The sequence below is a fragment of the Chaetura pelagica genome, unplaced genomic scaffold, assembly GCF_000747805.2.
Source record: "Chaetura pelagica isolate M959 unplaced genomic scaffold, ChaPel_1.0 scaffold67, whole genome shotgun sequence".
In the NCBI taxonomy this organism is placed as follows: Eukaryota; Metazoa; Chordata; class Aves; order Apodiformes; family Apodidae; genus Chaetura; species Chaetura pelagica.
In genome coordinates this window covers 2,564,018-2,577,540 of record NW_009954107.1, presented here as the reverse complement: position 1 = coordinate 2,577,540, position 13,523 = coordinate 2,564,018, and the positions used below count along the sequence as shown (strand labels likewise).

The window sequence follows — 13,523 nt, the reverse complement described above, 5'->3', positions numbered from 1 at the left end:
GGGAAAGAGCACTAACTTTACACATTTTTAAAGGAAGTTTTCCATCTAATTCAACGACATTCTTACTTTAAGTTAACAAGAATTCAAGTAAAACATACTATGCCCAAGAAGTAATCTTTGCTTAAGCAGTAAAGCCAGTGCTGAAGAAATATGCCACAGAACTTGTAAAAATTACTTGATCCACTGAAATATCATCCATTAAAAGCACAGAATTGACAAAAAGGAGCCTTGTAAATGTTTTAACACAAACAAAACGCAAACCAACTGCAAATATGTTAGTCTCTCCAGCTCTAGAGGCATACAAACCATATGTCATGTCTGGCTTTGCATCATTGCTGAAAATTACTGGAAAATAAATAAAAAGCACAATTACAGAACAGAGATCATACCCTAGAAATGCCTGCAACTTTTTCCATCCTTGAAATAATGCTAAAAGCTACATTGACTCAGCTACACATGTAATTACTGCATTAGTACAGCAATAAATTTACTACCAGAGTCCTGCCTTAAGAAACTAGTCCTGACTACTCAGAAAGAGCAGATCAGCAACAAAGAGAAGTGAGTTTGGATCTCCTCACCAAAAGAGGCTAAAAGCCATAGTTATCTATGGCACCGCAATAAATGAACAAAAGCTTTAGCTAGCTAAAAGTCACTAGAACAAAGCTTCACTATACTACCAAGGCCACTAAAAAAAGAGTGGACCCCATTCTACATGGCACCAGCTGGCATTATTTCAGTTCATTTCAAAAAAGATCATTTGTCTTTCCTTAAAATGCCAGACATTGTACTGCAGAACATCCAAGCAGCCTCAAAATATTTTTCTGTTGGAGAAACTATTTGCAACTTGAAGATGGAAAAAAAAAAAAAATCTGTATTAAAAGGCAAAATACTCCATCATAAAGCCTTACATGCATAAATGAGAAATTATACTAATGCTCTGTACAAGTGAGAAGTATATTACAAGTCAAACATATAATCCAATTTTGGATGCTAATTCAGTACAAGAAACAGTCCAGGTTTATTATGAAAAACTCTGAAATATAGCTATTCAACTGGCAAAAATATTATGCTAAAGAAAATTTGCTAACGTATCACTATTACAGTAAATTTGGACTTCATAGCAGTGTTTTTATGGCATTGACTGTAATACTTCAAGGCTATGTAGCTACATTGTTTACTAGGTTGGAAAAAATGAATCACAAGAAATATATTAAGCTAGTAAAAAGGGGAGGGAGCATCAATTACTTTTCTGCATGGAAAATACAGAAAGTACCGTGCTAAATTTAGGGATAAATGAAGTTGTATTTTAAGACTATCATAAGCAAGTAGAAGTGGAATTTAATTTTCTGTTTCCAGTCCAGAAATGGATTTCATTGCTTCATCATGAGTTTCTTCAACGACGCTAATCAAGACATGGCATTTCTAACTGTATCGTCCTCTACACTGTTATATAAAAGGATCACATAAGAGTTCATGAAATTCAGTGTCAGGCTATAGCTAAACTAACATGAGTTTAGCCAATTATCATCACAAGCAAGAATCAAAAAGAATAAGTACGTTGTACCTTGCTGTATGACAGAAGCCCTGACTCTTTAACAGGAGATATTGAACAAGGTACTCTATTGCAATTAATATGCAGGCACTTGACATCCAGGAGAGCAAAAGGCAAAAGCCTTGGACTTGCATTATAAGTACAAGAAATTAAAAACACACTGCCACAGCATCAGAGTTACACGTCAGAACTGATTCACCCAATAATTCCAGACTCAAATTTGTAACATCTGCTTGACTACAGCATCTCTTTCAGAAAGACATCTGCTACTCACTCAGAGGACACAGAGCTTTCCAGTGATCTTCAGTATCTTTCAACAAGAGCTTTTCAATAAGTAATTAAGTACAACTAGCTTTTAATTTAGCAAATAAACACTGATGCTTGGGAAAGTAATTTAGACTGCCAACTCCTGAAAAGACCTGGAAATTGCTTCAAGTAGAAACATAATCTGAAGACTTTTCTGTCTCCTGGCAGACAGAAACTAGCACCAGGTGTCCAGACTGGCATAAACATTAGAAACAAACACAATATGAAGTCCTTAAAACTCTGCCTGATTTTGGAAGGCCATCTGCTACTTAATCAGCTGCCATTTTCCCCCTTGCCATGCAAACAGACATGCACATCAACAAGATCAGATAATTTCTGCTTCTTATTCGAGCATATTCTGCAGTGACACAGAGACAGCTGACATCAAAAGGGTATCTATCATGAGCCTTCCAGAAAAACCTGTTACTCTATATGATTCTTCTATGTGCTTTTTTTAAAAAGCCACAACACGAGCTTTAATCATTACTTACCCAACTGTGGCTAAAGAGCAAAAACTGCATTCAAATTTCCTTGCCATACTTTTATTTGGTTACAGTTAAAACCTCCTTATGCTCCACTGAAAAGCAAGTGACAGATAGCCCAGACTGTATATTCCAAGAGTTGCATCGCCAGAAGACAGCAAGCAGAAAAATACACAAGACTCTTTACCAATCCCTTGGCTTACAGAATTACTTGTTACAAAATTTTTCTTTCAAGAAAAGAAGCAATATACTAACAGAATGCATAAATCTAATTTAAGTTGCACCACCAAAAACATAAAAATATGTAAAAAAAACTCACCAGAACCCCAACAAGATAAGCTTTGGTGTCTATTTCTTCCAAAAGTACCTATGATGTTCAGGAAAAAAAAAAAAGGGAGAATTACACTTCAAGCCAGTAAGGGGCAAAGGGGCAGTGGGAGTGCTTTTTTTTTTTTTTCTTAAGAATCTTTACACAAGTTCCTCTAACTTCACAATTTGTTTCTTTCTTGCAATGGCTTGATGGCATGTTCAACAGCAAGATTTAGCATTAAAAGGTTAAACTATTTGGAAAATGCAGGTGCATTCCCAGTAACTTTTTTCCCACCACAACTATCATCCTTCATTTAAGCGAAGTAGCACCATTTCATTTTACTCATATACAAATGCAGCTAATAAAAAACCCAATCATCTACATCACCTACATGCTCCAGTTATTTTATTTGCATAAAGGAGATATAAATTAAAAGCACTCTCAAATGTGCTACCAATCAAGTTATATCTAACTGTAAGCACTGAGAAGGTTAATCTACCCTTAACTGCACTGTTTTAGAGTAATGTGAAATCTAACCTAAGAACTTAATTATTTCAAATTATATTTATTATATGAGAGCACTCCCTCAGTCTGCTAAACGTACGTGTAAAAGTCATGTGCAGAAGTTTATAAGCAGTCTGTTGACAAAACCTTTAAGCCTTCTTCAGGCTTTACAAACAGCATATGATCCAATAGCAAGTATTTCAATAGAAAACAACTTGCTTTGTCCTGTTACTGTACTTGTTTCTTTCACCTCAGCCATGCAAATAGAACTTTGCTTTCAAAGGGAAAATTCTGTCTTATAGAACTTGCCTGAGGATTCATAGCTGTTCTTTTGACTCACTCTTTCAATTGAAATTAGTAATTTTTAACAGTCAATGATAAAACAAGCATCTGATAGACAAACAAGGTGGAGTAAATATCATCAACAGTCAAGGCTGATCAGCACATTCTCAGAAGAATCTTGCTTAAATTAAACAAACTTGGGAAACCTAGTCTGAGTTGTTTTGCAAGTATATCATCTTATAAGTAGGTGACATAACATCATTTCACAGAATCACAGAATCCTAGGGGTTGGAAGGGACCTCGAAAGATCATCTAGTCCAACTCCCCTGCCAGAGCAGGGTTACCTAGAGTACATCACACAAAAACGCATCCAGGCGGGTTTAACAGACATCAAGTATCCCGAGTTCCCATGGGATGCAAGTGTCAAGCACATGGTGAACAGTGAATGCCTCGATTTTTTCCCCCCAGATAAAAGATACCTATAAGGAGGACCTTTCAAAGCCAGCTGCTCTCACTGAAGACATATTCCAGAACATAAGTGAAAAAATTACTTCACCCAACAGCTGATTACCTCTAGCCTCACTGACTCTCCTTGCTGAATGCAGTGGTCCAGCTGATTTTGGTATGCATTGGTTCAGTGAAGTAGGCCTGGCCTTGGCTCCTAGAAGTAGAAGCTTAGATCAGCTTTAGAAGTACAACTATGCCAGCAACTAAAGATATGCCTAATATTACATATTTACAGTTAATTATAAGATGCATAAATTTGCTCAAATAAACACAAAGAGACATCTTACAGAAAATGTAAGCTATATTTAAATTTAACTTTGCTTTACCAGAATTTACATTGGAAGAAATACAAAAACAGTTTTAATAAAGCTTCTAAACAGAAAAAAACCCCATTTGTAAAGATGTCACTTAAACACTAAGATCTAACCACCTAAGTCTCAAAACAGCAGCAAATACAAGTCAGCATCAGAAACACTGGCTGAAAAGGACCTCTGTAGGCCAGCTATTCAGCCTCCTACTCAGAGCAGAGCCAACTACCAAGATGAGATCAGTTGACCATGCTTTTGACTAGCTGAGCCTTACAAACTCCCAGGAAGGCAACAATTTGTAATCATTTCCCATTGACACATCTGGCAGCACTACTACGAGTTGGTACCATCACATTTGTAGCTGTCCTTTTCAATTTATTGTGGACTGTTACAGTATATCCCCTTACTCTCCTTTTTGCCTGACTAAACAAGCTCAACTCACTGGACTTTCCTCACAAGCCATGTGTTCAGAGACCCTAACCATCTTCCTAAGTCTCCAGTTGACACTTCAGTTTCAAACATAAATAAATATAAATAAAATAAAAATAAAAAATAAAACAAAACCAAAAACAAAACCCTCTTGAACCCGGAAAGCCCCAAAGCACAACAGAGTACTCCGAGTAACACTAAGCCAAGGGGGAAATACCGGCTTCTTCAAGCCACACTGCTTTCCCAGGCAAGTGTAGTGGTTCGGTTTGGCAGCTTTTGGTAGCGGGGGAAGGGCCCCAGGGATGGCCCCCATAAGAAGCTGAAAAGCTCTTCCAGCTCCGAAGCAGCTGGCAAGGCTGAGCCATTCGAGAGACAATGGATGCACCTCTGTGATTAACATATGAAAGAACTGGTAAGATCTGAGAGCAGAAAGCAAGCAGAGGAGCTGAGCTGGAGAGGTGAGAGCAGTGCCAGAGGAGAGTTCCCGAGGTTGGTGAGGAAGGGGAAGAAGGTGCCGAAGCCGAAGTCCCCCTGCAGCCCATAGTAAGGTGGCAAGCTATACCCCTGCACTCATGCGGGAGCATGGGAGAGCATCCCTTTAAGGCGCCTGAATGGGTGAATGTGGACCATGCAGCTCACGGAGTTGGATCTGCAGCCATGGAAGACCCCATGCCAGGGCAGGTGACTGTCCATGAAGCAGCCTGTGACTGTGAGAAGCCCACACTGGAGCAAGTCTGCGCCTCGTGGGAAGGACTCATGTTGAAGAGGTTTGTCAAAGATCTGCTCTCATGGGAAAGCAAGGAAGGACTGTAAGGAATCCTTCTCCCTGAGGAGGAAAGAGCAAGCAGGAAGCACCAGACTGTGGACTAACTCTGAACCCCATTCCTTGTCCCCCTGTGCCTCTGGGGGGAAGGCGGTAGAGAAATCGGGAACAAAGTAATTTGGTCCTGGGAAGAAGAGAGGGGTGGGGTAACATATTTAAGCACTGCTTTTTGTTTTGTCTGTGTTTCACACTTGATTAGTGACAAATGAAATCGGGTTTTTTTTCCCCAAGTCTGTTTTGCCCGTGACCATAAATGGTGAGTGAAACCCTCCTTGTCCTTTCTCTCGACCTACAAGATTCTAGTTCACTTTTGTCTTCCCCATCTGGCAGTGTGGTGGAGGGTTGGTCAGTGAGTGGCCGTGCGGTTGGTTCTTGGTTATCTATCGGGCTCAAACCATGACAGTGATGAACACACACTTCTAACACCCAGGTCACTCAGGATGTTGAGCAATGCACAGTTGTGCTGCACATGTTGGACTCTTAACAGAAAGCCTCGGCTCATAAACCAGCCATATAACTTGTGTTTGCTTCAAAGTGATTTACAGTTTGTGGCAAATTCTGTTTCTTTTCACTGTGTAGCATTTTAAAGTGTGTCATTATAGCATGACATTTGGCAGGCATCTCTTCTATTTGTTTTTAAGCATGTTAGATACCAATTTAAAACTTAAGCCCAAAGCAGAAGCATAGTATTTAATTAGGTTTATCCAATTACAATAATCAGTTCACCACAAAGGTGGTCACAAGCAAGCTGATTATAACTAGGATTTAGGACAGAGACAACAGGCTTACCTATCTGCTCCCATTATGTCTTTAATTTTGGCCAGAGAATGAGCTGTAAACTGCTGCTTGTGGCTTAAGTGTAGAAGCACTGTTGGCCAATCAAGGGGTCCTACTTGAATATGAATAGGAACCACAACAGCATATAATAAGCCCAGAAAGTACTTTTAATGTTTCCTTTAGCACCAGATGAAGCACAATTGTCTTATCCCCCCTAAAGTCAGAGTAAACGTCCTCTTCCACTTCAGCCACTAAGAAGAACATGAAGAAAAAGCAGCATAAAGAGCTAAGCTGTTTCTAGGACTTTTAATTCATTTACAGAAGAAGATACTTCATCTAATACCTTACTGAAAAATAACATACCCATCCCGAAAGGTCACTTCTGTCCTAAAAGAGGTCAAGATAATATAAAGTATGCATGAGGACAAGAACCATACACTCAGAATAAATTCCCTGCAGATCATCAGTAGCCACAAAGTCTGTGCCTGAGCTTTGTGACAGAAGTCTTACTAAATGAACCTGCCACACAGCAAAGTATTTGAGTGCCTGTGCCATAACAACCTCAGCCACATCACAGTGCAGACCTCCTCCTCATTTAACTGAAATTCGCCAGTTAGCTATAACAATACAAAGGACATTTTAGCCTTCCTATGAAATCTTCCAAAACCTCAGGCATCACTGATGTGATTTTACTTCCTTGCACTATTTTCTGAGACCAGTGTTTAGTAAGCACTGATGCAGGGGAAGCCACCTGCAGAAGTAAGATATCGTAACATTACTAACTATACAGATCTGTTCATAGAAAAAGTGAAACTATACCTTTTGGAGTTGACTTCAACGAGTGTAATCTAGGTCTTGGTACTGCTTTCAAAGGCACAGATCCCGAGGTACCATTTTGGCAGGCTGGTTTTGAAGGCCATTCTCCATTCTTGATGATGACTGTGGTACTTGCAGCTGCAACACAGAACAACAAAGAAATATGCTCAAGGCAGAATCCAGTTTGGAGAAAATTAAATACTAAAACAAGTGTATTTTACCCAAGGTTAAAATCAAGAGAAACACACGTTGGAATAAAAATACTACGACCACCTCTGGCATCTTCAGTACAGACTGATGACCAGATCAGTCTATCACTTCTCATAATTAGACACACAGCTTGGAACTATGCATAAAAGAGGGATTTATCTAAAAAAAGTATATTAATCAAGACACAGAAGTCAAAATCTGAACTTGCTGGACAAAGCAAGGGCAGAGCACAATTTAAGACAAGAAAAAGCATCATCAGTACACAAAGATGTCCTTGCCTGAAAACCAGCTGTTAAAAAAAACAAAAAACCTCAGACAACTTCCTCATGCAACACCTTCCCCTCTTCTCTCTCATTTGAGCTGAGCACTCCGTTTCAAAGATATGGTGCCCACTCCAACAGCAGACTCTGCCCTCCTGGCAGGGCACTAAAAAACATGAGAGCCCAACTGCATTCACAGACTACCAAACAAGTTTTAAGAACGATTCCTGTCATCTCCATTCATAACCAGCAGCTTCCTCAGAGACAGCAGACTCTGGATCTGGAGACCGTGTCTGACACAGACAGACCCAAGCAGGGAAAGGCAGAACAACAAGCAACTGCTACCTCACATAAAAATCAGGTTTAAAGCTAACAGGGCAGTTTCTAAAGATGTTTTGTTCCATTTCAAAGGAACTTGTGAGATGTTTGAGGTCTTTGTCACAATTAACATTTTTCCTTGAAAAAAAGAAAACTGAAATTTGCAGATACCAATATTCTATTTTTCCAGAAAACTATGAAAACACTTCTAAATTATATATACCAACACAAGAGTAAGAAACTAACACTGCATTACCAGAGACAAGCAAAAACTATATCACACCAGAAGAGTTAGTCACAATATTGCTTTTTTCTATAGTTATTCAATAGAGGGGGGAACAAAAGCGGGAGAGGGACATCATATAACATCAGGTTTGCCTCCAATTGGTATTTTGATAAGGCTGATTTTTTTAAAGGTAATGTAAACTACACATCTAATATTGTTCAAAGACGGAACATGAAGAATTGAGATTATTTTAATATCGTTAAATGCTCTGGCATAAACCATGTAAGAGAACTGCTTCAAAAAGATGCTTTTTGGTCACTAATCAACACATTTTCAACCACAGAAAGAGGGACAGAACTGCTTTCCCTTTAGAAATATGTAACTGAAGTCCTCCTCTTTTTATGTCATTTAAGTTGTAGCCTCACTAAAGGCATAAAAGCTAAGTATTCGCAAAAAAAACCCTATACATACTGAATAATTTGTGTCACACATCAACAACAGTCATTCTGTGAGAGTCTGATGCTAATCAGTATCAGATTATTCAAGCCAATTTGTTTTAGCAAAGCATAAATTGTGAAGCAGTCCTTAACTTTCTCTGTAAATCACTAAATTAAGGCTTGTTACTCAGAGTTCACTGCAAGCAGCCAACAACTGCATAAGAACTGCTGTGCTACCTTCTAAATCAGAAAGGTGCCACAGAAGTAACACCTCAGGTAAGCAAGCACACTTCTGCTGCAGGACTAGTTAGGACACTGCTTTGTCCTATTAGAAGCTCTGGAGTCAGGTAACAGGCTGTGTGCAGAAAAAGGCAAGTTTCATCACTATACAATTCAAAGACAGTTAATAATAGAATTAGGAGTAAATACTGCAATCTTGAAAGGCATAAAGTGATCCCACCCTAAGATCTAAAAGGTTTAAAACTTCAACTCATTAAATGAACTTTAGTGAAGAATTGGCTGAAATCCAGCGCCAGCTCAAATGCTAGGATCAGCTTTTTAACTTCTGAAACACTATTGCCTTTATATACTAATGCAGTTCAAATTTGCATTCTTGTTCTTAACCTCAGAGATAAACATTTTGGTATGTTCAAAGGATATTATTTTCAGCTCAGCACTGCTATTGAGAAGATATGTCTGCTGTTAAAAATTCAATTTTTCAATGCTTAAACAGACAATTTGCACACAAAATATACTGTAATTAAAACAGCATTTCAAACTTAATGATTTCCAAACTTCTCAAATAATAAGTATTTTCAAAACTTCCTCATGTTGTCACAGGAAATTACCAATCCAAGGACTTCCCATAACAAAGGGCTGAGCTGACACAGCAGGAGAAATGCTCTCCTTTTTAATTCTCTTCTCTGCTAACAGAAGGCAAACTCCTTAAGCAAAACAAGCTAAACTACTTTGTCAATGTAATACTGTTGACAGAACCACAATAGTTTGTCATAAATTTCATTACAATAACAACATAAGCCTCCCATCTTGATCTTTGTGTGTACCACCAATCTAATAAAAACATTTGTTTAAAAATATAGATTATTTTTTTCCTGATGTTATTCTGTGGTAGAATAAATGAAAGAACAAAAAAATTCAAAACCAGAACTGTGCTTAATACTAGAGTACAAAGTAAATTCATTAGTTCTTTCCCATTTGATTCAAAGTAATGAAAACTTCAGTTTACTAACATATTAATTATATGTGATCTAAACTCCTTATACCCACAAAACCTGACCATCATAAATAATTATCACCAACTGTAGGAAACTAAAGAAAAATAATCTCACAGCAAATCAGTAAGCCAAAACCATACATTTACCAACCACCAAATACAACAAAAACATACTTTAAAACAGAAATTAAAAGAAACAAAACCTACTTTTTTTTCCGGTAAACGTGGCTAACAAAGGAATAATACAAAAGCTGTAAGATCCCACTACCAGCAGCGTCAGTAAGGTAATATCATAGTGGCTTCCTGAGTCAGTCGGTGGTGTTAGTGTAGAATTGATGAAAACAACAGGAGAAAAATTAGTATCTGTGCAACTGCGGAGCCCTCCTGGTATAGTCATTTAAAAAAGATCAAAGCAAGCTTAAAGCCAAAGAGACTGCAGCCATGCTCAGCCTCTCATATTGCTCAGGCTGGTTCTTCGTGAATCGAAGTGGAAAAAATTGTAAGCTTGAAGGCAGCGAACAAAACAGATTAAACCAGCTAGCAAATCAGGCTCAATAAGGAGTCATCTGTTTGGATACTTAATCTGAAAACACTTCGTTATGAAGCAACGACCCTTTCCTTTGTTACATGAGTGAGTAAAATAAAGACAAGACACAGCTGCTTTAAGAATTGCATATACGGTGCTAAACCTGAACAGCAAAAGTCAACATGGCTGTCACAGTAACCAAACCGACCTGATTACACAGGAACATGCACTGCATATTTTATTATGCATACTCTTATTCCTTTGAGGAATATGTTAGCTCTTAGTTTTTTAATGAGGGCACTACAAGGGAAAAAAAAACATAAAACAAAACAAGAGAAAATTTAATTACATATGAATGTATGCCTATGCGCATACATAAGCTATAGGCGTATATTAAATCACAGTTCTCTTTTCCAGTCCATTGAAGACAGATATAAATTGACATCTGGTACAAAGGAAAGGCCCTTGCCCAGTCTCCAAGATGTAACAGATGTGATAATAACAGAATATTTGAATATACTTATTTGAATACACATAGCTGGGAAGACTGATATACCTGACAGTCAGTCGTGTGTTATTTCCTTCACATTTTTGCCCCCACAACTTCTGCAACTGCTGATACAGGCCCTTTGCAGAGCTTCAAATCAAAGCCAGCTCTATCATTTTTCTCTCCAGTTTTAATCAAGAATTTGGTTCGAGTCATACATCAATGCTTAGAGTTATCTTAGAAATTATAGAAGTCTACTCGCTTAAAGTTTTACCTGCTAAAAGCAGTTTCACTCACCTGCTTTTGATCTCATCTATGCTTTTTGTCTTAAAACCCTGAAAATACATATATTCTAGTTCGAAAAATGTAGTATCAAAAACCTGTAACACGTTCCTCCAAATATGACAGGTAATCCACTCACACTACTCAGACATAATTTTTTATTACACTGTATGTTAACACAATGAAACTTTTCTTGGGAAGATCCGCTGGTTTTTTGATGTTTCAGCACAGAAAAGGAATGGCTACTGAAACCTCTACCCATTAAAACAAAATCCAAGGTTTAAATCTCCTTCAGAGGGCACAACTCATTAAGTTGTACATTAAGAGGCAAGAAGAGTAAGACCTAGAACTAACATTAAGTAGCACAATGAGAATTAACACAGGCCTTTGTTACATAATAGTCCCTTCAAGAAGATTTTTTTTAAAAAACAGTTGATTCTGGCTATCAGTTAAAACCCGTACTTACAGTTACTGCTGAAAAGACTTCTCTCACTCTGAGTGCTGCTGACTGATGAGATGCTAGGTGTTCTCTCAAGCACAGTTCTTTTGACAGGCACTTTGGATTTGGCTAGCAGTTTACTGGAGCTAGCCCAGGAAGCTGGAGAATTTTTCACGGAGGCATGCTTCTCTCCTGGTAAAGATCCTACACCTGTCAAATGGGGTGAAAGGGGGAGGGATCAAAAAGAACAAAAGGAGTTGGTAAGAAGCTTAAAAGACTGCTTCTTCTAAGAATATGCCTACAAGTAAGAATATTTACACATTTAAAATACATATAAAAAGGCTTAATCTACTTCATATTGACATGGTAAATAATGCTGTAATGCAGAATAACCAGTTTCAAGGATTTTAAAGGATCCCGTTTTACCTGCATATTGACCTCAGAAACAAGTCAAAAGCTTTGGAGACTGTTCTTCAAGGCAGACACAAACAAAAACGCCTTACTAGCATTCTCCTACCTCTGTGTATTATGGTTAGCTGTACTGGCAAACCCATAAAAATACACCCTCCAGCTCAATGAACAATTCAAGAAAGATTCTTTTGTTTGTTTCCTACCCCCAAAACTGAGATCTCACCCCACTTAACAGAGCACTCAAAAATCACATCCTTCCAAGGACGAACACAGCACAAGAGTATCAAATTTTGTTGTACTCACAAAATATACTGATAAGCTACTAGTTCTGCAGACCTAGTTAAACAACACTCCCTGGACCAATGGCTTAATGGCCAACTGGTACTGACACATTTTTGCATTAAGTGCTGCTTTCGTTTGAGCTTGTTGAATACAAATGCCCAACAGCTAAGTGAATCAAATAGGAAAAGTATCTGTATAAGAGATAGGTGTGCACCTTCTTCGCACTGGTGCTCACTCTTGTACTGCTAGCAAAGCAATTACATTTCTGCAAGAAATCTGAGTTTAAAGTAAAATTTCAGTTTATTTCTTAAAACCGTGCACCCAGATTAAAACTACAATGGTCCAAGGGAAGTTACGTACACAGTCTTGTCTTGCCAGCACTGAGTTGACTTCTGTCAGCTCTTACATCATGATCTTTACACAGTCCTCTGAATAGCTATGGAAAAGAGCTTTTCATTTTGGTACAGAAATTAGAAGAGAGAGATCACAGCCTTCTATATGTATTTCAAATATAAAACATTTTAACTTCTGATGGCACTGCCATTTTCAAGTCTGACATGACAAAATTAACTCGTAATTCTACTTCAATCATCAGTTTTGCTGCAGGATCTCCACACTAAAATACCAACGACCAAGAAACCATCAATTTGCACTAAACCAAGAAAGCATGACATTAAGGGGATTACATTAAGGCTAAGGCAAGAAATACATTTAGGCCAATGTCGGCTTTTCAACGGTAGGTGGTGTGACAGGATTAGATACCTTCCTTTACTAGTGCTGTACCTATTTTTGCATACTTTTTACAGGGTATTTTGAGGAAAATTACATCCAAGCTACTTCCCTCAGATCAAATCAACCTGGCAACAAAAGCCCTACATACAACATACACTAAACATGCATTAGGATATTATATAATACTGGCCCCTGAATATAACACACGTTAATTAACATGCTTTACACCAGACCTCTCTTCGGAGGTGCACCTTTCGTACTTGTTTGGTATTAGGAAGCGTAACAGTGATTCTGTATATGGCAATGTTATAACCTGGTATTAAACCTCCGAGACAAAATCATCAGCCATCCTTTAGAATTTTTTCTAATGTACTCTAAGGGACGCTGGAGTTTATCCAGGTGGCCACAAACCACAAGCTCACCGTTCCTGAGCACCCCTCTGAAGCAGAGCACTCCAGGCAGCCGATCTGAACTCATCTGCGAGGGTGACCGCAGGCCGCGCTGCCGGGCCGGGCCAGGCCCCACCAGGCCCCTGCCGCTCTCCCGGGGAACCTGCACCGGGGAACCTGCCCCCGGACGCCCA

General features: G+C 38.6%; 1 protein-coding gene across 3 annotated transcripts in view; it reads right to left on the bottom strand.

Moving 5' to 3' along the window:
• MTUS1 (microtubule associated tumor suppressor 1) overlaps positions 1 to 13,523 on the bottom strand; it is a 93,629-nt gene that overhangs the window by 63,788 nt on the left and 16,318 nt on the right. The window contains exons 3-6 of one of the 3 annotated variants that reach the window (XM_010002478.1): positions 11,543 to 11,725; positions 7,100 to 7,234; positions 4,008 to 4,097; positions 2,660 to 2,707 (exon numbers count right to left, since the gene is read on the bottom strand). In XM_010002478.1, the coding sequence (XP_010000780.1) occupies positions 2,660 to 2,707; positions 4,008 to 4,097; positions 7,100 to 7,234; positions 11,543 to 11,725 (456 nt within the window). Of the gene's footprint in view, positions 1 to 2,659; positions 2,708 to 4,007; positions 4,098 to 5,434; positions 5,466 to 7,094; positions 7,235 to 9,984; positions 10,179 to 11,542; positions 11,726 to 13,523 lie in introns of those variants that run through there. The other 2 variants (XM_010002481.1, XM_010002480.1) reach the window with 2 other exon arrangements.